This window comes from Schistocerca piceifrons, chromosome 4, assembly GCF_021461385.2.
Source record: "Schistocerca piceifrons isolate TAMUIC-IGC-003096 chromosome 4, iqSchPice1.1, whole genome shotgun sequence".
NCBI classification, from domain to species: Eukaryota; Metazoa; Arthropoda; class Insecta; order Orthoptera; family Acrididae; genus Schistocerca; species Schistocerca piceifrons.
The window spans coordinates 582,044,302-582,070,790 of record NC_060141.1 but is presented as its reverse complement, the minus strand read 5'-3'; the positions used below and the strand labels follow the sequence as shown (position 1 = coordinate 582,070,790).

The 26,489-nt window shown below is 41.7% G+C and overlaps 1 protein-coding gene across 1 annotated transcript in view; it reads right to left on the bottom strand.

Annotated features, from left to right (window-relative positions):
- Positions 1-26,489, bottom strand: part of LOC124796026 (carboxypeptidase B-like) — a 158,424-nt gene that overhangs the window by 119,033 nt on the left and 12,902 nt on the right. The window contains exons 2-3 of the mRNA XM_047260110.1: positions 15,644-15,853; positions 2,406-2,502 (exon numbers count right to left, since the gene is read on the bottom strand). Of these exons, the coding sequence (XP_047116066.1) occupies positions 2,406-2,502; positions 15,644-15,853 (307 nt within the window). The remainder of the gene's footprint in view (positions 1-2,405; positions 2,503-15,643; positions 15,854-26,489) is intronic.

Here is a 26,489-nt window from a genome sequence, read left to right as displayed (position 1 = left end):
TGTCCTCATCATCATTTCATCCTCATCACCGGCACGCGAGTTGCCCAATGTGGGGTTGACTGTAATAAAACTCACACTCGGCGGCCGAACTTCCCCGGATGGGCCTCCCGGTCGGCAATGCCATACGATCATTTCATTTTTTCCCTACTCTTCTTCACTAAATACATTGGAACATGTAAGGATGAAGCAGATGGTCTTGTAAGTGAAGGTGATGGTTGTGTGATTTAATCTCCGCTCCCAGCTGGTTTCTACGAGTAGTTTTGGTGTACTGTGGGCTTTGTTTTTGATGGTTAGTAGGTGAAGTTTTTAACGGGGTTTTAGTCCATGATGTTTTAATGTTCCAGTTGCGTGGATTAGAAAGTTGTGTATTGTCAGTCAAAGGTCTGTAGCGTGATTTTTTCCTACCATTATCGCCTGGGATTTTGCAAGAGTGATGGAAGGGTACCACTCTTTGCACCTAGGAGTAAAGCTGTTGAGATGCAGTTTGTAGCATTGTTGGTATGAATACAAAAGGTCCGAAGCAGCAACCTAATAAATCATTGGTAGGTGACATTAGAAAACTTGCAGAATCAACATGGATGCATATGTATGTATGGATTGTACTGTGACAATAAGCGTCAAATCGCTAACTATGATAAAAATCTTTTTATTATTGTTAGTATTATAATATTTTCATTCTAGTACTCTGCATATCTGTCGTATTACAATAAAGAGAAATAATCTATTTTCCAATTCTTCGCCAGGATTTGAATCAGTATATTTAGCGAGCGGTCATACGTGAAGTACTTCGGGTAAGGAGTTGCAGTAGACACGATAAAACTTTAAATCAAACATACTCTAAATGAGGATCAGATTTCATTGTATCTGACATCTGACTTTATTCTTTTCCAGCTATTGTTACATCGACGGATAAAAACTTAGAGACAGGGAATTGACTTTTACATGCGTGTTACACTCTTCCATATCGAATCGGAGTCGCGTTCTATACGCCGAAATGTCGCTGAGTCACAGTTATACACTCCAAAGTAGGAATACGAAATGTGTTCAGTTAGATGCGTCTAAGGAGCACCTCTCTGTTGATGTCAGAATGCTAGAGAGTATAGTTAGAATTCAGGTTAGAGGGAGAGGCTCGGGTCTAATGCACAGATTTCGGGTAGAAATAAGGAAGATTAGAGTTTAACGTCCCGTCGACATCGAGGTGATTACTGACGCAGCACAAGCTACAATCAAGGGAGAGTGAGGAAGGGACTCGGTAGTGTCCTTTCAAAGGAACCATCCCAGCATTTTGGTTAAGTGATTTAAAGAAATCACGGAAAACCTAATTCAGGCTGGCCGAACGGGGATTTGAACCGTCGTCAACCAGAATGTGACCCCAGTGTGCTAAACACTGTGCTACCTCACTTGGTAGATTTCGATAGAGACTGAACCAGTATGAATAAGCGAGCGGCGACTGGGTCGACCAGGTACGTGCATCGTAACTGACAACGAATGGCATACACCACGTGTGTGTGAGGACGATCCTGGCAATTTCGCTTAGTTCGTAACTATCTCGACATCTCATGGGAAACACACGCATTACCGTTCAAGAGAAATTCAGCGAGTAATTCATCCCAGCTTCCAAATAGGCAAAGAATAACTGGCATTGCTGTTATGTCTGACGCACCTCACGCAACAACATGATACTGGAATGAAGACCCATCTTATGAATATTCTATGACACTTGGGAAGAAGCAATCATCCTTAGTATCAAAAAAATGCACCAGAAATTACTGATTATTGATTATAGTCTCGGAGTGGAATTGTTGGAAATTATCCCATCTTCCCACAGTAGACATAATGTTTCTGTATGATAATAACCACCACATTCAACCACGGTCCCACATCAGCTATTATGGCGTTTCTAATGAGAGTTATTCGACTGACAACCAGTTTCAGTATATTCAGTGTCATTATCAATGTCACGTACACATAAACCTGTTTTACTCTCTAACATGACGTGGCAACGTAAACTACGTGGAAGTATCTCCACACAGGAATCGGTGCCTTGCTGTGACGATGAACTGAAGATTGGAAACCATTGTAACTATGCTGAGGTGTTAGTCAAACTACAACGATGCTGAAAATAATCATCTCAAACTCCTCGCTCTGTGAAATCTCGTAATATTTATTTGTGATTCACCCTTACAAAACCAGAAACAATGTAGTTTCGGTAAGAGGCACGTACGATCCCGTAGCAGTTCCAAGAAAACTATTCCACCAATTACAAAAGAAATATCAAAGGGTTTTCCCAGTTGTGCTTAGGTAGTTATTTCCAGTTTGTTCGTTACTATAATACATTTTGTAGTTTCATCGTTTGGCTGTCGTAGGGGTCCATCCAATGTATTCTTAACTTTGGCGATACTCACATCATCGTAGCGTTGGTACTTGGAGAATGAAATGCGAGTCTCGTCCCTGCTGTTTATGGGTTTCACCAGCGTCTGATTTTGCTCCTTCTCCAAGACCCTGGAAATCGGCATGGATATTATTTGCACGGCATATAAACGATTCTGTTTATAATATAATGCATCTTTATCTTAATACAAATATTATTAACACACGAAAATTACAACAAAAGACATTATCATATTTTTGTTTTAGCTTTCCTTTGTGCTCATATTACTGTCGTTTTCTCAGAATGGGCTCTTTTCCGCTCGTCAGACAAACCTATTCCGGCCTCCTTGGGCTTTTATGCCAGGTCAATTTACCGGGCGTGAATTTTTTGCCTAAAAATCTGTCTGTCTCGTATTGTATGTTTTTCCTGCTTGCTTCAGAACTTATTTTACTGTATCGATCCATTTCATTGTATCCATTAAGCATTACTGCGTCTTTTGTAGACTTTCATAGCGTTTATAGGTAATGTGGTTGGATACATTCTTTTAATATGTCAATAGAATTTTAAGATACGTTTTTCCGTATCTTACTATATGTAACTACACTTCCCAATTTATCTATTTGCTCTTATACTGTATATTCCCACTTCGGAGCTAAAATTTTCCAGTTTACTTTTCGTTATCTCTTTTGGATTTCTTCAGTGTTTCTCTTTATGTTTAAAATGAGTCTTTTGGTCCCATACTCTCATTTGATGACTATGTTGTAGTGAATGAATTTTGTAAATTTTGAAATACATCTTTGTTAGAGATGTATTTTCTAAGTCTGAAGGCTGTTTCCATTATGTGGCAAAGAATTTGGTAACCAATCTTTTACAGGTCAATCTCCTGTACGCTTTCACCTATACAAGGTGTTACAAAAAGGTACGGCCAAACTTTCAGGAAACATTCCTCGCACACAAATAAAGAAAAGATGTTATGTGGACATGTGTCCGGAAACGCTTAATTTCCATGTTAGAGCTCATTTTAGTTTCGTCAGTATGTACTCCAAAGTGATCAAATTGTAAATTTTCACAAACAACATGTGTGGGCTGACGAGAATCCGCACCCAATTGTGCAATCACGTCACCAACACAGATTTTCTGTGAACGTTTGGGCAGGCATTGTTGGTGATGTCTTGATTTGGCCCCATGTTCTTGCACCTACGCTCAATGGAGCACGTTATCATGATTTCATACGGGATACTCTACCTGTGCTGCTAGAACATGTGCCTTTACAAGTACGACACAACATGTGGTTCATGCGCGATGGAGCTCCTGCACGTTTCAGTCGAAGTGCTCGTACGCTTCTCAACAACAGATTCGGTGACCGATGGATTGGTAGAGGCGGACCAATTCCATGGCCTCCACGCTCTCCTGACCTCAACCCTCTTGACTTTCATTTATGGGGCCATTTGAAAGCTCTTGTCTACACAACCCCGGTACCAAATGTAGAGACTCTTCGTGCTCGTATTGTGGACGGCTATGATACAATACGCCATTCTCCAGGGCTGCATCAGCGCATCAGGGATTCCATGCGACGGAGGGTGGATGCATGTATCCTCGCTAACGGAGGACATTTTGAACATTTCCTGTAACAAAGTGAAGTCACGCTGGTACGTTCTGTTGCTGTGTGTTTCCATTCCATGATTAATGTGATTTGAAGAGAAGTAATAAAATGAGCTCTGACATGGAAAGTAAGCGTTTCCGGACATATGTCCACATAACATATTTTCTTTCTTTGTGTGTGAGGAATGTTTCCTGAACGTTTGGCCGTCCCTTTTTGTAACACCCTGTATATTTGAACTGAGAAAAGTCTCACGATTTTCCCTTACTTAATTTTTAGAATTTTGTTGTCTTAAATGACATTTGGAGACCTACAGTTTCTACTGTTTCTTTAAAGATTTTTTTTTAGCTGTTTTATTGTTCTAACATAGAGTCACCAGGTCGTCTGCAAAAGCTACGTAGTCTACCGTAATGTTGGTTCTTCCTGATTTGGTTGGTTCGTCAAATTTAAGCTCCGATTTTAGTTTTCGGAACTTTTTGATCACTTTTTCTGAGACGTAGTTTGGAAGTAATGGAGAGAGTCCATCATCTTGTCAAATCTTCCAAAATCTCTCCCCGAATTCTACCTTAGATTCTGTACCGTTTAGTATGTCACTAATATGTGCAGTGTTCTTGAGATCGAGTCTTTCAGAATACGGTAAAGAGTTTTACAACCAACACAGTTCTAAGATCTTTTTAGAAGTCATCTTATTATGAATTTTTTAATGCCTGGCAATTAGTTTCAGAATTAAAATTCGTTCTGAAAAGAACGGCCTGAAAAGAAAACTAAACTCCATACAAACAGGCCTCGGAAGACCCAACGGGGCCGACCGACCGTCGTGTCATCAACTGCCGACAGGCGTCATTGGATATGGATCAGAGTGGCATGTGGTCAGCACATCGCTCTCCCGGCCGTTGTCAGTTTTTGTGTCCGGAGCCGCTACTTCTCGATCAAGAAGCTCCTCAACCGGCCTCACAAGGGCTGAGAGTGCCCTGCTTGCCAACAGCGCTCCACAGAGCAGGACAATGACACAGTCAAGTGCTAGCCAAGACCGACAGCGCTTAATTCCGGTGATCTGACGGGAACTGGTGACACCACTTCAGCAAGCCCATTGGCTTCGGGTCTGATATTCGACAATTTTGCGCCTCTTTTGGTATAATGCAAAACAATTGTCCTTTACTGCTGGTTGTTGGTTTTTTCGTTTTCTGACACTTTTCACATCTTTCTAATATTTTCCTAGCCCTCTTTACCATATTGTTAAAATGCAAGTTTCTTTCAACTTTTACGCACACTTTAACTTTTGTAGTCCTGTCTTCCTCAGTTGCGTGTAATATTACGGTATATTGATAATTTTTACTTTTGGGCCGTCTGACAGCAACTGAATAAAACATAATTTTAGTGCCATATGCATTTCGCCTTTATTTTCTGCAAGGCATCATCAGTGGCCTGGAATATGTACATATGTTCGCTATTTAATTTACATTTTGGTCACTGTACCTATAGGTTATAAACAGTTTTGCAGGTTGGTATTTCCTATTAAGTAGTAATATTTCGAACTGTACTTGCAGGGCTGGCCGGTGTGGCCGAGCGGTTCTAGGCGCGTCAGTCTGGAACCGCGCGACAGCTACAGTCGCAGGTTCGAATCCTGCCTAGGGCATGGATGTGTGTGATGTCCTTAGGTTAGTTAGGTTTAAGCAGTGCTAAGTTCTAGGGGACTGATGACCTCAGATGTTAAGTCCCATAGTGCTCAGAGCCATTTGAACCATTTTTTTGTACTTGCAGATTTCGTATACGATTTCCTACATATTACGCTCCTGTTGCGTATTTGGTGTTGTTCTTCTTCTTATGAATGCCAATTTGCGGTTTTTTTCCACATTCCACAGCACACCACATTTGTGTGTGTGTGCGTGTGTTGGTGTGTGATAATTTTTTTGTGCTCTGTGTGTGTGTGTGTGTGTGTGTGTGTGTGTGTGTGTGTGTGTGTGTGTGTGTGTGTTTTGTGGGCTGCGCTTGTGTGTGTGTGATTGAAGGATTTGCCTAAGCCAACCAGCTACCAAGAGGGACAAATTCCAACAATAAGGAATATATAAATTTGAATGTCAAAGTTCTGATGCAGTACACATAGGCATGACATGCAGGAACTTTAAAACACGATACAAAGAATATATCATATGTTGGAAGTACGAAACAAACCATTCCACATTTGCAGAACATTTAAAACATCATAACCACCATCCTACAAACAAGGAAAAAATAATGAAAATAATGAGAATAAACAATCACGACAAACATCTTATACAAATGCAAGAAAACGTCCACATTCAGAAAGCCATAGCTGAAAACAAAACATGTGATAAATGAACAAACACACATCAGCACAGGCTCCCTACTACACTTAATAAAGGAAATGATAAGATAAAACAAACAAACCCTTACCCCCTTCACCTTCTGGACACACACACACACACACACACACACACACAGCCCACAAAAAAATTATATCACACCAAAACACACACACACACAAATGCAGCCCAAAAAGAGAATAAAAAGAATATATATACCACACCAAAAAATACACACACACACACAACACAAAAAAATTATATCACGCCAAAACACACACACACGCACACAAACACACACACACACACACACACACACTTATGCATACACGAACAGATCACAGATGCTTCAATACTTACACTCGAAATGTGGCAATAACATTCGATCTTGACAGATTAGAGAGATTTGATCTTTGACAGTCGGCAACAGAAATGCATCGAAACAAGTGTTCAGTTCATAGTGCTGTGGAATGTGGGAAAAAAACCGCAAATTGGCATTCATAAGAAGAAGAACAACACCAAATATGCAACAGGAGCGTAATATGTAGGAAATCGTCCAGGAAACCTGTAAGTACAGTTCAAAACATTACTACTTAATAGGAAATAGCAACCACCAGAACTGTGTATAACCTATAGGTACAGTGACCAAAATGTAAATTAAATAGCAAACATATGTACATATTCCAGGCCACTGATGATGCCTTGCAGAAAATAAAAGCGAAACGCGTATGGCACTAAAATCGTGTTATATTTAGTTGCTGTCAGACGGTCCACAAGTAAAAATTATCAATATACCGTAATTTACGCATATATTACGAACTCCTCTATGATATGTTCACGTGAATATAACTTCCAGTCTTCCCACACCAAATTAGTTCTGCAGTCCCTTTTTCCACCAAATGGTGTTCCATAATTTTGGGCTTCTGGTTGTCTTCTCACGTTTGCTCTACCATAGCCAAAATCAGATCTTTTTCTTGTTCCTTTTTGATGTTTCTCAAGATTTTGCGACACTCTCTTTCGTGCTTTATCTCTGTCATGTAAAAAAATGTATTTCTCTGTGATCTGATTCACTCTGCTCCCTTTGTTCCATTCCTAATGGCAATTGTGACAATGTTTCTGTCGCCACACTTTCCTTGCCAGGATGTAATGTATATCAAACTGGAATTCCTGAAAAGCAATGGCCCATCTGGTGAGTCTACCATGTGTCAGCCTGCAATTCTTAATAAAAGACAGTGACTTGTGGTCTGTATATGTTTCCCCATCAAATAGCATTGGAACTTTTTCATGCCCTACACAACTTCTAATGCCCGTTTCAGTAACTGTATAGTTATGTTCAGACTTTGTTAACATTCTCCTAGCAACACTAATTGATCTCTATTCTACACCATTCTCAGTCTGAATTACTTGGAATAGATGTGTTCCAATTCCAAAATCGGAACTGTTAGCAGATACACAAAACTACTTGTCTAGCCTTGGTGAAACAGTATTCCATCTTTACAGAGAGCCCGCTCAATATTATCAAGTTCCTTCTGCCATTGTTCTGTCCATGACCAAGTCCAGACTAGATAACTTACTAGCTATTCTGCAACATTTCCTCTAAAGTTCTTAGATCTTAGATTCCGTTATCTTATTGGGTTATCCTAGCGTCCAATGTGACTTAGACTGAGCCATCTTTTTTGGTAACTGAAACTAGGGGGCTACAGTAATGATTGGTTAATCTCTCTCTAATCTGTAAAGACAACGTCCTCTGTATTTCTCTATCAATGGCCTAGTTTTTTTACACATATATTACATGTGCTCTCACCTTAAAGGGTTGATGTGGCTTGACCTTAAATTTATAAGATTCTCCCTTCATTAATACTGGTCTATCAGAAAATACTTCTTTTCATTTTAACAACACATTATCTAGGTCTCTTTTCCCATCTCTATCAATAACATCAATATTCTTTACTTTATACTTTATTTCATTTACTGTCCCTGAACCAACTTCACCCTGAGTCTGATTTTCTTTTCCCTGTGGAATACATTCCTCTCTATCTACTTGCCACTGAACACATCCACACATTATTTTTAGGTAGTACTTATCCTGCACTTTCCCTTTGGGATATATTGGTTTGGAGAGAGAGATATTCAGTAATTACCAGTAAGCCGCATCACAACTTGTCTGCCCAGAAATGCGTGTAGGTATAGATAAATGTTAATCTCGTAGTTTTGGTGAGCAGCCTGGTAATTTACCTTTTCTCCCCAGTGATGTACAACAATGCCTACGTGGCTGCGGCGCCTGTTCTCTCTTCGTAAATAACTTTTGTCTCCGAATGTGGTCATTTAAAAATGAAAGCTCTTGTCGTATCGGGAGAAGGAAATCAAGAAGTAACTGAGTAGTAGAATGAAAACTTGTTACTTCTACATATTAGAACTTTTACTTAACAAAATAATGAGACTCAATTACATGTGTCGTTTTCACACCAACTCAGAAGGCTGGCAGACACCGAGATCGGTTAAGAAAAGAAAAAAAAAGAAAGAGGTACATAAAATAAATGCTATTTTCTATATTCAATTTTCAATTTTCTGTCAGCACAGATGGCGCGATTATTTATTTATTTGTATAGGCCATTTAAAAAACCTACATAGGGGCTAACTATGTTACCAAATTAAATTTCTCTCTGAGTACCGTTTACCGTTGAGGTCGTACTACCCTTTCCTAAATCCATAACTGCTGTGTGGTCCAGCAACAAATCTGTCTCAATTATCAGTCCAATACCAAATTTGGGACCACCATAGCACCAACCACCAATAAAACTCCTTGAATATTTACAACTACAACGGTTGATTCTTTATTTTATGACTTTTTGCGCCTACCGCACTCCTTTAATGGCAATACTGGTACCTCATTTTATCTCTAATTTTGTCATAGCTATTTGGTCAGAGCTTATTTGATCTGCTACAGCACATAACTCGCTACCTGTATTAACAATATTAATTACTTTAATTCCATTAATTTCCACATCTACAACCGGTTGGCATTCCTCTTTATTGTCTATTTCATGTCTATTCCATTATCTTAGAAAACAACTTCTGTAATATCCCCAGGACTTTCCCTGTCAACCTCTTCATAGTCGATGGTACATCACTTAGCTGAGGTTGTGTTTGGACCTCACACAAACTCCTTTCTAGTCTTCCCTTTCTTGGTCTCCCCTTTTGTAGTTTCTTCCAATCCTGTCATCATTACGTCTCTCATTTTGTTCTTGACATCGCCTGTTATTGTTATCATTATTACCTTTTGGTTCCAGCCTCCTCTACCACGTTTGTTGATCCCACTGCCATGCCTGTCGTCGCCTCTCCCAGTCTGATTTCTGTTATGTTTCTTTTGCTCATTGTGGTTTCTATTTTGTTCCCTCCGATCACCACTTTCTCTCAATCTCCAAATTACTCCTCTCCAGCCATTACTGGATATTTCCTACTTTCAAATTGCATCCAGCTAGTCTAAAACTTGTAAAATATCTTCTGTTTTCTTTTTAAATATCCCTACAAATTTTTCCTGAACATTCACTTGTAGTTTGACCAATACTAAACCAATAAGGTTTTCATGACTAAGTGGGTTGTCTAAATACAAATTCTTCTCGCAGAAACTCTGAAAATAATCTTTATAGCTGTCACACCCAAGGTCTAAGAAATTTGCCCCCTGGAAGGTGGTATTTCTAACACTGCATTCAGTACTGTTAGCCCAGTACTAGTCTAAGAATTTTTTAATAAATTCGTCATACGTCTGACATGATCCCCCAGCTCTTGTTCCCCATGACAGAGCATCTCCTTCCTGTAACACATCCTATTTTCTTCCTCTCGTCCCATTTTTCTTGCAATAGCCCTTGAAACTGTTTCACAAAAGCTTTAGGATTGAGTTTCCCTTTTGCCGAAAAATTATGTAAAGTACAAACTTTTAAATAGTGGTCTTCACTTGTATTTTTTTGCACTGTGATTTACTGTACAGTAATAATGCTTTTCAATTTTGAATCTAATTTCTTTCAACTCTTTCAGTAAAGATATCGTGCCTGTGTTAGTAAAATCATTGACCTCTTTCTGAATACTAGCTGCACTTGTGAATATCTCTGTAGTATTTGTTTTCATTGAAGATATTCTATTGGATGAAGCTACCTCTGTTTCGTCTACTTTTTTATTTAAACAGTGTAATAAATCTGTGGCTTTTATTTAGAGCATAGTCAAATTTCTTGGAATGTGCTATTTTATACCACTCTGGGCTACGATTCTTGGACATTGTTGATGCCGTTGTTTACAAATCCAATGGTTTGGCTTCACAAGTTGTGCTAGTTAACATCCAAAGCTTTCTAACATTGGTCTTCGATATGGTGCTGTGAAAATCTTTATGGAACATCTCGACTGGAGCTACGGTAAATCTCAAGTAAGTGGGATTGGCATAGTGGTCCTGTATCGTAACTGGACAGCAGGTCATCAGCTTATTGAGGACTGCCGGTTGCGAAGATGATTAGTGCAGACCGCAATTTGATTTTTTGGACAGCAGTAGTATTGGTGCAGGCACTCAAGTGCTTTAGTAAACTATAGTTCCATCTCGTCCAACGATCCACTTTCTATGACTGTTGGTGTTGTCAGTGTACATAAATCTCTTTGAATCTCTGGAAATAGTCTGTTCAAGTGGGGCCAAGCGCACTGTCTCTGACAGAAGTGTCACATGACAGGGCGAGCGTGTTCCAAATATTTTTTACTATCGGCTCACTTCACTCTGTACTTCGCTGCAGATACACTGTGCATGGTTGCACGGCTGCTGTAATTTAGTCCGTAATGAGTGTGTGTGTTGAGACTTGGGAGACACTGAACACATTTATAAGAACACGGGGCAAGAATTCACTCATCGCAGAATACGTCACTCTAAGATTGAGTACCACCGACTCCCGCCTCCACAATGGCCTCAGTCCGGCTAGGAAGAGAATACAAGTTTCTACAGTTGTCACCCACTGTTCAAAGTAGTCCAAGACATTTTCCATGGGCTCAATACCCAATAATTTAGCGGGTTTGTCGAGATGTGATGGGATCCCTAACAATTCATCAAACAACGAACGTATGTGTGCAGTCGTGTGAACACGGCCGTCGTCGTCTCGAAAGACAGAAGTCAACACAGAAGATTTGTAGAAGAAAGGGCAACATTTGGTCACATAGACTGGTGAATGAACTTCCTGGTTCACGTTCTTGGAAGCCTGAATGAACTGCAGGCGTGCAGCTTTATGCACCACTTTCAGCGATGTTTTTTATGAGCTTAAAAGTTTCCTTGCATGCAGTTCCCTTCACAATATTAGCTCAGGAATTAGTTGTGAGAGACCAGCATTGATTAACAATAGCAGTTCTTGTCGGATTTCAAAAAAAGTAAAAAGCAAGGTACAGTATTTTATCTGTACTAATGTTTCGTGGTATGGATACAAATCATATTCAGAGTTAATACCACTTCTTGGAGAAGCTTGCTGCTCTAACTTCATAATCCAAAATTGTTCATAAATTATGTCAATAAACACTTGCAGTATTAGCAAACTAACTATTGAACTATTGTCGCTACCGGTGGCTACATTTTAACGTTGCAAATTATTTACATTCTTTTGTATACACTTTTTTAATTGTAGACACTTTCTTTATTCAGACACTGTCATGGATTCAGATTATTTCAATTGATGCATGACCTCGCTGGCTACATTCATCGATGTTCTAGACACCCGAAAATGAATTGCATACAACATCGTTCCGTACATTACGCACAACAACGACATTTTTAGAAAATCATTGACAGAGCACAGATTTACCTTAACCGAAACAAGGCCCCGGAACTAGATGACATTCCGTTAGAACTACTGATAGCCTTGGTATAGCCACCCATGACAAAACTCTTTCATCTGGGGAGCAAGATGTATGATACACGCGAAATACCCTCAGACTCGAAGAAGAATATTATAATTCCAATTCCAAAGAAAGTGGGTGTGAAAATTACCGACTATCAGGTTAGTAAATCATGGGTGCAAAATAATAACACGAATTCTTTACAGAAGAATGGGAAAACTGATAGAAGCCGACCCTGGGGAAGATATATTCTATTGCGGAATAAAGTAGGAACACGCTGGGAAATACTGATCTTTTGGCACTCTTAGGTTAAGGAAAGGCAAACCTACGTTTAGGTAAACCTACGTTTTAGAGAAAGCCTTTGACAGTGTTGGCTGGAATTCACTTTTTGAAATTTTTAAAGTAGCAGGGGTAAAATAGAGGGAGTGAAAGGCTATTTACGACTTGTACAGAAACCAAACGGTGGTTATAATAGTCGAGGATGTAACGGAACTGCTACAGTTCACAACAAAAAATAATAATATTAAATTGTTTTCATAAACGTTGTTGGTATTTTGTGGTTGATTGATAAATTTCGATACATAGCTGCAAGTAAATAGAGAGCAGATACCTTTGTAGCTCAGGTAAGTTACAAGTTTTTCAATATGTGTTAGTTAATAGGCAGAAAGAGTTGTAATAATTAATTTTGTTAATTTAGTTTAATGCAATACTCCAAGGGTTAATAAAAAACTACTTCAATCTAAAAGTCATAATAATGGGAGTCGCGAGTCGTAATTGGCTGCGCAGCTGGGGCGAGAAGTGGTGTCATGTGCAGTAGCAGGGGGAGAGGGGGTAGCGACGTTCCGAACTCAGCAGTCGCTTTTTTGTGGCTGGTGACGTAAAAATTTACTTTCTGGGAAAAGTAGCGTTTTAACAACTGTAAAATAGTGTAGTGTTACTTTACTCGACATCAAATCGTCTTCAATACCTGTAAACAGCGGATGCAAGAATTTCGACACTTGTGACGCAGTAAAGTTTGGAGCTATGGCTGCCGAAGCAACAATGGCTCTAAGTGGCGTCATATTGGTCGACGAGTAATTAATGCATCAGAGACCTGAAGTAGCCGTGCAGTTTTGCTTTGGCCGTCGGACATCTAGCAACGCACGCAAAATGATAAGGCAAGACTCTCCAATTAATTTTCTTATTGACTAGAACTGCAAGGGAGCTTAGTGCCGTTTCTTTTACGTGATGGTTGGTAAATCACATGTTGATAATTGTTAAAGACGGTGTTAAACTCAATCTAATCGGTTTCATGCTCCTGAATCCAAGTCACTTTTGTAACTACTTGAAACATTTCTTTCAAACCATTGTGCTGCGTGATCTAAAAGAACTGAAAACAATAATGTTAACACTGCTGACATAAGTGACAATTCACACACATAAAATGGAAGTTTTAATTGAATACATTGGTGCTTTGTGATTCAATTCTTTCTGAACTAATTATTTTGCTGTTTTACTCAACGCTAAATTTTTCCTAAAGAAAACCATTTCCATTAAGTGACACGTAAAATTAAAGATGGCTGCTTCATAGAATATGAATGAATTAGAATGCTAGCTTCCACACTGAAAAAATAATAAACTCCAACTGGAACCAACCAGAATTCAATTCCAAATTAAAGTAAATTAGACATTGTGATTCTGTCAGAGACAGCAAAGGACTTGTAAGAGCAGTTGAATGGAATGGACAGTGTCTTGAAACGGGGATATAACATGAAAATCAAGAAAAGCAAAGCAAGGACAATGGAACGAAGTTGAATTAAATCAGGTGATGCTAACGGGATTAGATTAGGAAACGAGACTCGCAAAGTAGTAAAATAGTTATGCTATTTGGGAAGAAAAATAACTGGAGATGGCAAGGAAAGCGTTCCTGAAGAAGAGAAATTTGTTAACATCGGATATTGATTTTAGTCTCAGAAAGTCTTTACTGAAAGTATTTTATGGACTGTAGCCATGTATGGATGTGAATCATTGGACACTAAACAGTTTAGACAGAAGAGAATAGGTTTTGAAATGTGATGTTACAGAAGAATGCTGAAGATTTGTTGGGTTCTGAATACAACTGGAGAAAAGAAATTTGTGGCACAACCTGACAAGAAGAAGCGATCGATTGATAGGACGCTTTCTGAGACATCAATGGATCACAATTTGGTACTGGAGGAAAGTCTGGGGAGTAAAATAGATAAAATTCGTAGAGGGAGACCAAGAGATGAATACAGTAAGCAGATTCAGAAATATTTGAGTTGCATAGTTATTCGGATATGAAGAGGCTTGCACAGAATAGAGTAGGATGGAGAGCTGCATCAAACCAGTCGTCTTACTCAGACCACAACAACGCATTTTAAACAACAGTTTCCGTGAATGTGTATGCTCTGTGTTGCTGTTGTGGCCCTCAGTCCGAAGACTGGTTTGATTTAGCTGTATTCACTAGTCTATCTTCCTCTCTGAACATCGAGCGAGGTGGCAGAGTGGTTAGCACACTGGACTCGCATTCGTGAGCACGACGGTTCAAACCCGTGTCCGGCCATCCTGATTTAGGTTTTCCGTGGTTTCCCCAAATCACTCCAGGCAAATGCTGGGATGGTTCCTTTGAAAGGGCAAAACCGATTTCCTTCCCTAATCCTATGGGACCGATGACCTCGCTGTCTGGACCCCTTCCCCAAACCACCCAACCAACCAATCCTCTCTGCATAATTACTGTAACCAACAGACCCTTGAACCTGATTGCTGTATTTATCCCTTGATCCCTTTGTAGCATTTTTACCCTTGACACTTCCCTCTATTACCAAACTGATGACTCCTTCACGCCTTGGAAAGTGTCCTATCAACTGATCCCTTCTTTCAAGCATAACTTTTTTAATGTTTATATTTCTACCTTTCTTATTGGCGCCTTTATTTGATAGTATCTAATTTATTTGCTGTCGCTTTTAAACAATTCAATAATTACCTTACGAGTGCTTAACTTGACAATCCAGTCTGTTCTGGTTAACGGCGTGTGGCTTGCGTAAATTGTTGAAACCAAATAAAGTGTAAAAATTTTCTGCTGAGTGTGTGCTCAGTCCCTTACCACTCCCGGATCCCCACATCCTAACCATTTCAAGTCGACCTACACATATTAAGCATTCTTCTGTAGCATCACATTTCAAAAGCTTCTGTTCACTTTTACTTCAATGTTTTATCATCCACGTTTTACTTCTGTACAAGGCTAAATTCCAGACAAATATTTTCAGAAAATACTTCCTAACGAATAAATTTATATTCAGTGATAACAGACTTCTCTTTCTCACAAATGCTTTTCTTGCTGTAGCTATCCTGCATTTTTAATCTGCTCTACTCCAGTTATCATCAGTTATTCTGTTGCCCCAATAGCAAAATTCGCATACTACTCACAGTGTATCATTTCCCAGTTCTGAAATCAAAGGTAACTGTAGCATTAAGTGTGACTGGAAAACTTACTGTTGGAGGTCATTAATAACCACGTGATGCAGCACTCCTTGGCGGTTGAGGAAGGCTTGGATGTTGCCGTGCATTCTGGGTGGCACCCTGACGTCCACAGGGTGGCCAGCACGGAGCGCTCCCGACCAGAAGTCGAGGGACGGGTTGTTCCTCAGCTGCGACATTATTTTCAGCTGCTGCTCTGTGGGCACCAGCCGGTAAACTTTGTGTCTGTCACAGAAAGACAACAACTGCCTCATTACCTTCTTCCAAATCTCTGTTTAAATACACTACTGGCCATTAAAATTGGTACACCAAGAAGAAATGCAGATGATAAACGAGTATTCATTCGACAAACTGACATGTGATTACATTTTCACGCAATTTGGGTGCATAGATCCTCAGAAATCAGTACCCAGAACAACCAACTCTGACCATAATAACGGCCTTCATACTTCTACGCATTGAGTCAGGCAGAGCTTGGATTGCGTGTACAGGTACAGCTGCCCATGCACCTTCAACACGACACCACAGTTCATCAAGAGTAGTGACTGGCGTATTGTGACGAGCCAGTTGCTCGGCCACCATTGACTAGACATTTTCAATTGGTGACAGATCTGGTCAATGTGCTGGCCAGGGCAGCAGTCGAACATTTTCTGCATCCAGAAAGGCCCGTACAGGACCTGCAACATGCGGTTGTGCATTATCCTGCTGAAATGTAGGGTTTAGCAGGGATCGAATGAAGGGTAGAGGCACAGGTCTTAACACATCTCAGATGTAACGTCCACTGCTCAAACTGCCGTCAATGTGAACAAGAGGTGAACGAGACGTATAACCAATGGCACCCCATACCATCATGCCGGGTGATACGCCAGTATGGCGATGACGAATACACTCTTCCAATGCGCGTTCACTGCGATGTCGCCAAACACAGATGCGACCATCAAGCTGCTGTAAACATAACCTGGATTCATCCGAAAAAATGACGTTTTGCCATTCGTGCACCCAGGTTCGTCGTTGAGTACACCATCGCAGGCACTTCTGTCTGTGATGCAGTGTCAAGGGTAACCGCAGCCATGGTCTCCGAGGTGATAGTCCATGCTCCTGCAAACGACGTCGAATTGTTCGTGCAGATGGTTGTTGTCTTGCAAACGTCCCCATCTGTTAACTCAGGGATCGAGACGTGGCTGCACGATCCGTTACAGCCATGAGGATAAGATGCCTGTCGTCTCGACTGCTAGTGATATGAGGCCGTTGGGATCCAGCACGGCGTTCCGTATTACCCTCCTGAACCCACCGATTCCATATTCTGCTAACAGTCATTGGATCTCGACCAACGCGAGCAGCAGTGTCGCGATACGATAAACCGCAATCGCGATAGGCTACAATCCGACCTTTTTCAAAGTCGGAAACGTGATGGTACGCATTTCTCCTCCTTACACGAGGCATCACAACAACGTTTCACCAGGCAACGCCGGTCGACTGCTGTTTGTGTATGAGAAATCGGTTGGAAACTATCCTCATGTCAGCATGTTGTAGGTGTCGCCACCAGTACCCACCTTGTGTGAATGCTCTGAAACGCTAATCATTTGCATATCACAGCATCTTCTTCCTGTCGGTTAAATTTCGCGTCTGTAGCACGTCATCTTCGTGGTGTGGCAATTTTAATTCGCAGTAGCGTATATACACTGCTTTAAGATGGCCAAGGTAAGATCATACTTTACCTGCTCGTCTGTGCCTGGACATCTGTTAGTGGATCTTAAAATAGAGTGTGTCTATCCTTCTCTTTTTTTCGCTCTTATGACGATTTTGCTGGGCACTCTTTTAGTAAGGTGTCTGTATGTCTGTGGAGGAGAGGTAGCTCAGTTTTCGTTAAGAGTCGAAACCTGAAAAGGAAGATAGTGATGTTGTATGCTGGAGTCAGTGGAACGAAGTCTCCGTTGAAACTCATCCCAAAGCTGTGCCATTGGGTTCCAGTTGGGACTCTGGGCAAGCAGTCTATTTAAGGAATGTTACTGTCCATAAACGACTGCCTCAGTGACACTGCTTTATGATGCGGTGCATTTTCATGCTCATACAGATGACCATCTTCTCTGAACCATTCCTCTACTGTACGCAGAACATATTGCTGTAAAACGTTTTCATATTTGCCCTAATTTAGCGTTTTCTTAAGTAAAACATTCCGTACTATAACACCACGTCCTCCATACTTTACTCTTGACGCTACATGCGACAAGAAGACGCCTTAGGCAAGTTTGGGTTGAAATGTCTCTTTTGGATTTGGTAGTCGGGTGACAAGTAGGTAAACATGGGCCAAAGTAGGTCAACAGTGATGTCATAGACGATGTCACTGACGAGTCACCGGATTTCTCCCACCACCTTCACACTTCTGACAATTGCTCTGTGTATATAAAATGATGACAAAGTCAAAAATAGCCTGGGTTTTCCTCCATTCCTATGACATCTCTGTGAAAGTATGGCTGTTGTCCTAACTACGAGGGTTAGAACTTTAACAGTGGTAACTATTTATTTACAGCTCGTACAAAATAGATACGTATTTCAAAGTTTTACTGGCCTTCAAAGTAGTCACCAGCATTGTGTATAACCCGTTGCCAGCGATGTGGAAGTTGTAGGATACTCTTAGCAGTGCCAGTTGTGTTGACAGCTCGAGCGGCGCGGTCTATTGCCCGACGAATCTGTAGCAGTTCTGAAGCGAATGCCGTGAAGTGTTTCCTTCAGTTTAGAAATCGAGTTGAACTCACGAGGGCTTAAGTCAGGGGAGTGCAGTAGGTGGTATAGCACTTAGCAGTCTCATCAGTCAAACAAATCAGTAACAGCTTGCACAGTACGTGCTTGAGCATTGTCCGGCAAAATGATGGTCAGGTCCTGCATGAAGTGTCATCACTTCTGTCTCTAAGCTAGTTGTAGGTTGTGTTCCAAAAACTCCGGAACAAGTATCTGTTTTGTACGAGCTGTAAACAAATAGTTACCACTATTAAAGTTCCAACCCTCATATAAATTGGTGGGAAATTCAGAAATCCAAGATGGTATACTGTCTTGCAGGTGGAAGTAGGTCACTTGATGACTGATCTACAATACTGGTTCATTAGTGTTATGACATCAAAATGCAGGGTGGTGAGCCAACGTGTCGAGCATGTATGGCTGGTGTAGTTCTATGACGTCAGAATTAGAGATTATGGACCTGCTATACCGCTGCATTCTTACTATGATGTTACAATCCAAAATGGTTAAGATGGAATGTTGTTACAGCTCTATGACGTCAGAATCCAATACGTTAAGGGAAAGAGAAGTAAGTTGCGTGCTAGAAAGCATTTAGCCCTGTGGAGACATGTAGGGCTATTTAAAGCAGTCAGGTCACTTGTTCTAAGAGCCATATTGCCTATCATAAAGGTAAACAATTTCCCTCTGGTGTCATCATTTAAACAGTTGTTGCACTGAATTTCAGGTTGCCTGGCAGATATGTCATACAGCACCGTAAGCCTACTTATTCCTCTAGGTTTAAACAACTTCCCTTCTGACGTCAGAATTCAAACAATTTATCTTGGAGCTGACTTTAAAACTGTATGGTTGTCCCTAACTAACCTATCCTAAGTGCACATACATCTCTGACATGAAAGTTTAAACAGTTCCCTCCCTCACCACTCTCAATTTAACTCACTTATCAGGTACCTTAAATGTCAAACCCAAGACCTCACGTCTCCTAAGTTTAAAATGATGGAAATATTTACAAAATTTACGAGTTCTGAGTTTAAAAATGACGAGACAAAACCTATTCATTTTAAGTTTAAAATGATGAGAAGCACTGATTGTTATAGAGCAGTACTACACAGCAGTTTTCCTAACTTCAAAACTCATTGACGCAGCCTGTGTGGTTTCTACACACTCGTCGCTGTCGAGTGTAGAAAGGAATAGCACCGGTATACACTTGGTCTTCATTTAAGAACTACAGCACTGATGCCTTGCTACACCGTGCTGGAGGTTTTTAGATTTTAGAATATTTGAAATGCCTGGTCTTTCCTGCATGAAACAGTTTTTGTTTTCTATCAATACGACAGTTTTTTCGTGAGATATGATGGTTTACCTGACGCTCTGTGCAATTTGGGGACGGTGACAGCAAGGCTTATGACTGGGTATTCGTGAACAACTCTATGGTCCTAATGTCACAATTTATAAATTAGAGTGCATTGGGCATGTCCAGGAGAGAATGGGGTAGAGGCTGAGAAAATTATTGAAAGAAAAGTCGAAAATAGTATTGGAAGATGGCAAGAAGATAGGTGGTGAAGGTCGTCTGACAAATGTTGAAATAGATTACAGAATTATTATGGCTTGGCATAAGAAGAAATGTAGGGAATGTAGAAAAAAAGCTGTATGGGCTATCTTTTTCCATAAGCTTTCCACAAATGAAAATCCAGTGCACGATCTTTGCCCGAATGATCCTGACACTTGGTGCAAGTACAGGAGAAGTGCCAGATATGACCACAAACATTCTTTACCTGCATCAGTAATGAATGAAATTAAACCCATATTTAGAGACCTTTGTAAAGATACCTTGTTGAAGATATGTCTTCATGGGAAAACCCAAAATTTAAATGAATGTGTGAATTCTGTCATTTGCAACCGGTTACCGAAAACTGTATTTGTTCTGCTTACAACCCTCAAATTTAGTGTTTATGATGCAATTTTATGCTTCAATGATGGTGTATTTAGAAAACTGGATGTTTTGGAATTATTGGGCATAAAATCTAGTGGAAATACTGCAAAATCCTTGGTGCAAATAGATAAAGAGAGAATCCGGAAAGCAGATATCACTAATTTAAAACGCACAAAAGAAACCAGACAGAAAAGAAGAGGGACCAAGAGAAGAAAAGAAAATTAGTATGAGTCAGATGACGCTCAGTATGGTGCAGGAAAATATTTGTGGTAAGTAATTTAGAATTGCAATATTAAACTTTAAATGGATTTTTCTCAAAACTACTTTTTTAAATTTCAGGTACCATTATTTGATAAACTAATGGGGTTAGAAACATGAAATTTGGTCAATTTGTACTGCAGATGGTAATAAGTTATTATAAGTAAATTGAGAACCACCAAACAGTTAAAAACAGTTTTATAATGGTTAATGGCCAAAAAAAGTTAAATTTTACTAGTAAAAGAATAAATTTTTTTTCTTCATAACCATAAGAGGTAATATGTTCATTTTGCTTTCAAATTGAGGCATATATATTTGTACTGCAGATGGTAATAAGTTATTATAAGTAAATTGAGAACCACCAAACAGTTAGAAACAGTTTTATAATGATTAATGGCCAAAAAAAGTTAAATTTTACTAGTAAAAGAATAAATTTTTTTTCTTCATAACCATAAGAGGTAATATGTTCATTTTGCTTTCAAATTGAGGCATATATATATATATATATATATATATATATATATATATATATATATATATATATATATATATATATATACATACACTCCTGGAAATTGAAATAAGAACACCGTGAATTCATTGTCCCAGGAAGGGGAAACTTTATTGACACATTCCTGGGGTCAGATACATCACATGATCACACTGACAGAACCACAGGCACATAGACACAGGCAACAGAGCATGCACAATGTCGGCACTAGTACAGTGTATATCCACCTTTCGCAGCAATGCAGGCTGCTATTCTCCCATGGAGACGATCGCAGAGATGCTGGATGTAGTCCTGTGGAACGGCTTGCCATGTCATTTCCACCTGGCGCCTCAGTTGGACCAGCGTTCGTGCTGGACGTGCAGACCGCGTGAGACGACGCTTCATCCAGTCCCAAACATGCTCAATGGGGGACAGATCCGGAGATCTTGCTGGCCAGGGTAGTTGACTTACACCTTCTAGAGCACGTTGGGTGGCACGGGATACATGCGGACGTGCATTGTCCTGTTGGAACAGCAAGTTCCCTTGCCGGTCTAGGAATGGTAGAACGATGGGTTCGATGACGGTTTGGATGTACCGTGCACTATTCAGTGTCCCCTCGACGATCACCAGTGGTGTACGGCCAGTGTAGGAGATCGCTCCCCACACCATGATGCCGGGTGTTGGCCCTGTGTGCCTCGGTCGTATGCAGTCCTGATTGTGGCGCTCACCTGCACGGCGCCAAACACGCATACGACCATCATTGGCACCAAGGCAGAAGCGACTCTCATCGCTGAAGACGACACGTCTCCATTCGTCCCTCCATTCACGCCTGTCGCGACACCACTGGAGGCGGGCTGCACGATGTTGGGGCGTGAGCGGAAGACGGTCTAACGGTGTGCGGGACCGTAGCCCAGCTTCATGGAGACGGTTGCGAATGGTCCTCGCCGATACCCCAGGAGCAACAGTGTCCCTAATTTGCTGGGAAGTGGCGGTGCGGTCCCCTACGGCACTGCGTAGGATCCTACGGTCTTGGCGTGCATCCGCGCGTCGCTGCGGTCCGGTCCCTGGTCGACGGGCACGTGCACCTTCCGCCGACCACTGGCGACAACATCGATGTACTGTGGAGACCTCACGCCCCACATGTTGAGCAATTCGGCGGTACGTCCACCCGGCCTCCCGCATGCCCACTATACGCCCTCGCTCAAAGTCCGTCAACTGCACATACGGTTCACGTCCACGCTGTCGCGGCATGCTACCAGTGTTAGAGACTGCGATGGAGCTCCGTATGCCACGGCAAACTGGCTGACACTGACGGCGGCGGTGCACAAATGCTGCGCAGCTAGCGCCATTCGACGGCCAACACCGCGGTTCCTGGTGTGTCCTCTGTGCCGTGCGTGTGATCATTGCTTGTACAGCCCTCTCGCAGTGTCCGGAGCAAGTATGGTGGGTCTGACACACCGGTGTCAATGTGTTCTTTTTTCCATTTCCAGGAGTATATATATATATAGGCAGTAAAATTTTCATTGTTTTATCACTTATAGTTCTTTTGAAAAGTGCACCTAATCAAAGGGTAAAATAGCATTGGCAGAATAGGAATAAAAATGGCCTTCCGTCTCCCCTTAAGAACAACACATTATTAGCCAGGAACATGTCTATTCAGACATAAACTCCACGTGACATATGGACCATATTGCTCATATGGTGACATCTCTAAACTGTACTGAGCTCTAACCAGACGTTATCGACACTGCATCTAACCCCTTTTTGGCCTCATGGACGAAAAGAGAAAGCTAAATTCCACCCAATCAATGTTTATGTTGTACATGTTGTTACACTCGTTTTACCATCGCTTAACATCGTTACTTGACTATCTGGTACGTTTTTATGCAAAGTGGAACGACACAGCGGTGTTAGACACCGACTGTACTAGAAGGAGGCATAAGAACTAAGACCATCGGTCACTATATTGTTGGATAGAACAGAACAGGAACGTTTACTTAGCTACAGAAACACCGCATGCCGAGCCGTATATCACTACACCATACAAGCCGAGCGCCACAAAGTTTTGCATCATAGCCGAAGTTGTATAGTAGGGTAGGAAGTTCCCTTTTATTTATTTGAACAGCTGTAGGTAGCCTTAGCACACCTAACATCCAACAATGCTTAGCCGCCATGCCGCCGCGATTGTGACAGGGACGTGCCCCCCATTAACGCATAACACTTGCGAACATCACACCGGGCAGTCACTCGTGCTTCTGTACTACTTACCAAACGAACCACTCACCGTATTCTCAATCGAAAGCCGTGACTGTCTATCTGCGAAAGTTGTAGGACAGGCAGACGATATGATCCTATCAGAGGGTATCTGATTTCGTTCCATATCCGTTGCCATGCTCTCTAGAATTGATCGTACTGGTCTCCTCTATGCCTTTTTACCTTAACACCGCATGTAATTTTCCGATAAGCTTTCCAAAAAATCTAAGCCCTCCGTCCATTTCCCCTATAGTTTACAAAGTCAAAGGACGATTGAAATTAGCCACTGTATAGCACACGAATGTTAGACATACAAATGTTCAAATGTGCGTGAAATCTTATGGGACTTAACTGCTAAGGTCATCAGTCCCTAAGCTTACACACTACTTAACCTAAATTATCCTAAGGACAAAACACACCCATGCCCGAGGGAGGACTCGAACCTCCGCCGGGACCAGCCGCACAGTCCATGACTGCAGCGCCCTAGACCGCTCGGCTTTGGAACGAAATGCATCACTGATTCTGCGAATATTGGATCCGACAGTTTATTAGTAAGTTTGTGGAGGTATGCGGCATTAGGTGTCTACGCACAGGTCGTGTAATTCGCGTAAATAACGGGCCGTTGATTTGCGCACTCAGTGATGGCGCCGGATAGCGACCCAGATGGGTGCTCCAGTATTTGCATCAGGCGATTTTGGTTGCCGAGACATTATCGCGAGTTCCCTACAATGCTCCTCAAACCACTGTCGCATGGTTCTGACGTACAATTACACTGCTGAAAGATGACGTCGCCATCGGCGAAGATATCAAGCACGAAGGGATTCATGCGGTTTGCAGCTGTCAGCGTATCTTCGATTGCTACGCATAGGCTCATACAGGAACAGCAGAGTGTCTTCCATAGCAAAACTCTGCTCCATCAGCCTCCATAAGTGGCGCGTTGCTCCTTTCGAACCGCCATTCACCTCGATGACGGTGTTTGTGAAGATGACCATCGACCAAGTGTAGCAAATATGTGATTCACCCGCAGAGCCAACGTTTCATTGACCGACGGTCGAATCTCTACGGTCCCATGCCAACTGCAGTCGTAACTGGCGCCGTCGTTGGATCAAAATGTGAACACATAGGGGTAGTCTCAATGTTCCACAACGTATGATGAGTGTTGCGCTACGAAACAATTGTGCGTGCACCAGCATTGCGCTCTTTCAGCACAGATGCCACAGACCACAATCTATCCTAGTTTACAGAGTAGATTAACCTCCAAACCCCACGTTCTGTGAAGAGTCATGGACGTCCAACCATTTAGCGTCTAGTGGTAATTTCACTATCCTTCTGCCTCTTTCCGTAGATGTTCACGACAGTAGCACATGAACATTCGACCAGCTTCGACGTTTCCGAGTACTCGTTCACAGGCTCTGCGTAATAATAATTTGAACTTTGCCAGACTCGCTTATCTCAATGTATTTTCCCATTTGTAGTCCATATCCCCGTGTCTGCTCCGCTTACATGCCTTTGCTACCTCATCACGTACCCGCAATGACACCAGGCGGCATCCAGCGCCGCCGGGGCAGCGATGATAATGTTTTGGCTTATCAGTGTAGATATCCTCCAGTCAGAAAACGGATCCAATGGAAGCAGACCTCTTGACAGAAACAAACGTGTTCTGGACAATGTCGTGAACAAGAACACAACAGAACATGATACCACCATAATCTCACACACAATAATTGTCAAGCAAATGGCTAGACACGTGTAGTTGTAGCATGTGGCAGTAATATCCCATTGAATTATCTCATTAACGCCGCTTCGTATGCGAGCGGCAGAAGCGACCGATAGTGCATGATATCTGGAATCGCTACATTCCAGATACAAGCGACAGCCTCAGCCGACATGATCTGCGGTCCTGTGTGCGAGCTGCAAGCTCCCGCTACAAAATGGAGCCGAACAGCTGTTCCTAAAACACGGCGTCCAAAAATCGTGGAATGTTGTAGCTCGGGAGAAAGGCAACAAAATTAGCTTTGCTTGGAAAATTAAGGCGATAAATGAGCGCTTTGCGTAAAATTTACAAAGGGAAGGATTTTCGTGGAGAATTTCTTAATTTATATCATTAAACTACGAAGATCACCAGACAAATTCCCTGCAATATATACAAGGATGAGCACAAATTGAATTAAAGACAAGGGCTTGTTACGTGACCACTAACTTTCAGCGGCCAGTATGTGCAGAATAACGACTGACCACTGCAAGGAGGGAAGACTGTCTCACCATAGCAACGAGATTTCTATGGCTCAGTGGTATCGCCTTTGACTAGAAATTCCTTTCATTGTGGGTACTGCTTCAGACGTGGCTACTTTTTTAATTTCAACTACAATCCTATCACGTACGAAGGCCATTCGGAAAAGTAAGGTGTGCTTGATCGCAAAGTGGGAACGACAATGAAAATCCACTAAAGCTTGCACAGATGTGTTGAGCAGTGTCTCTAATAAGCCTGTCGATCGCCTCACGTTGCTCATTTCAGTTCTGAGCACACAGTGAGCACATGATGATGCCTAGAACAATAATGTCTCCCTCCAAGTATGGGTGCCTGCTGGAAGGTTTCACCTGATTTCATGCAATCCCACATAACGTAACTGTCACGTACTTCCTTCTTCATGACAATTCTCGTCTGCACAGTGCAGGGGGGTCAGCGCGACGGAACGTCAATCCTAAGGGTCCCGGTTCGATTCACGGCTGGGTCGGAGATTTTCTCCGCTCAGGGATTGGGTGTGGTGTTGTCCTGATCATCATCATTTCATCCCAATCGATGCGCAAGTCGCCCAAGCGGCGTCAAATCGAAAGACTTGCACCCGGCGAACGGTCTACCCGACGGGAGGCCCTAGTCACACTGCAGGGTGGATGAGTACGCCCCTGCAGCGTTTTCGATGGGAAGTGTTTCTTTACCCAACATACAGCCCGGACTTGATTCCCTCTGATGTTCATCTCTGCTCACAAAAGCCGCTGGCTATGAAGACAGCGAACTGCAGACCAGAGTAGAAAAGTGGCGTAAAGTACAGACGGTTGCCTTCTATGATGAGGATATTAGAACGGTGGTACAACGCTACGACAAATGTCTAAGTAGGAGCAGCGACTAAGTAACTGGAAGGTGTAGCAAACCGTTGCAAATAAAACATCTTTGATTTTTACTGAAGTTTCCATTT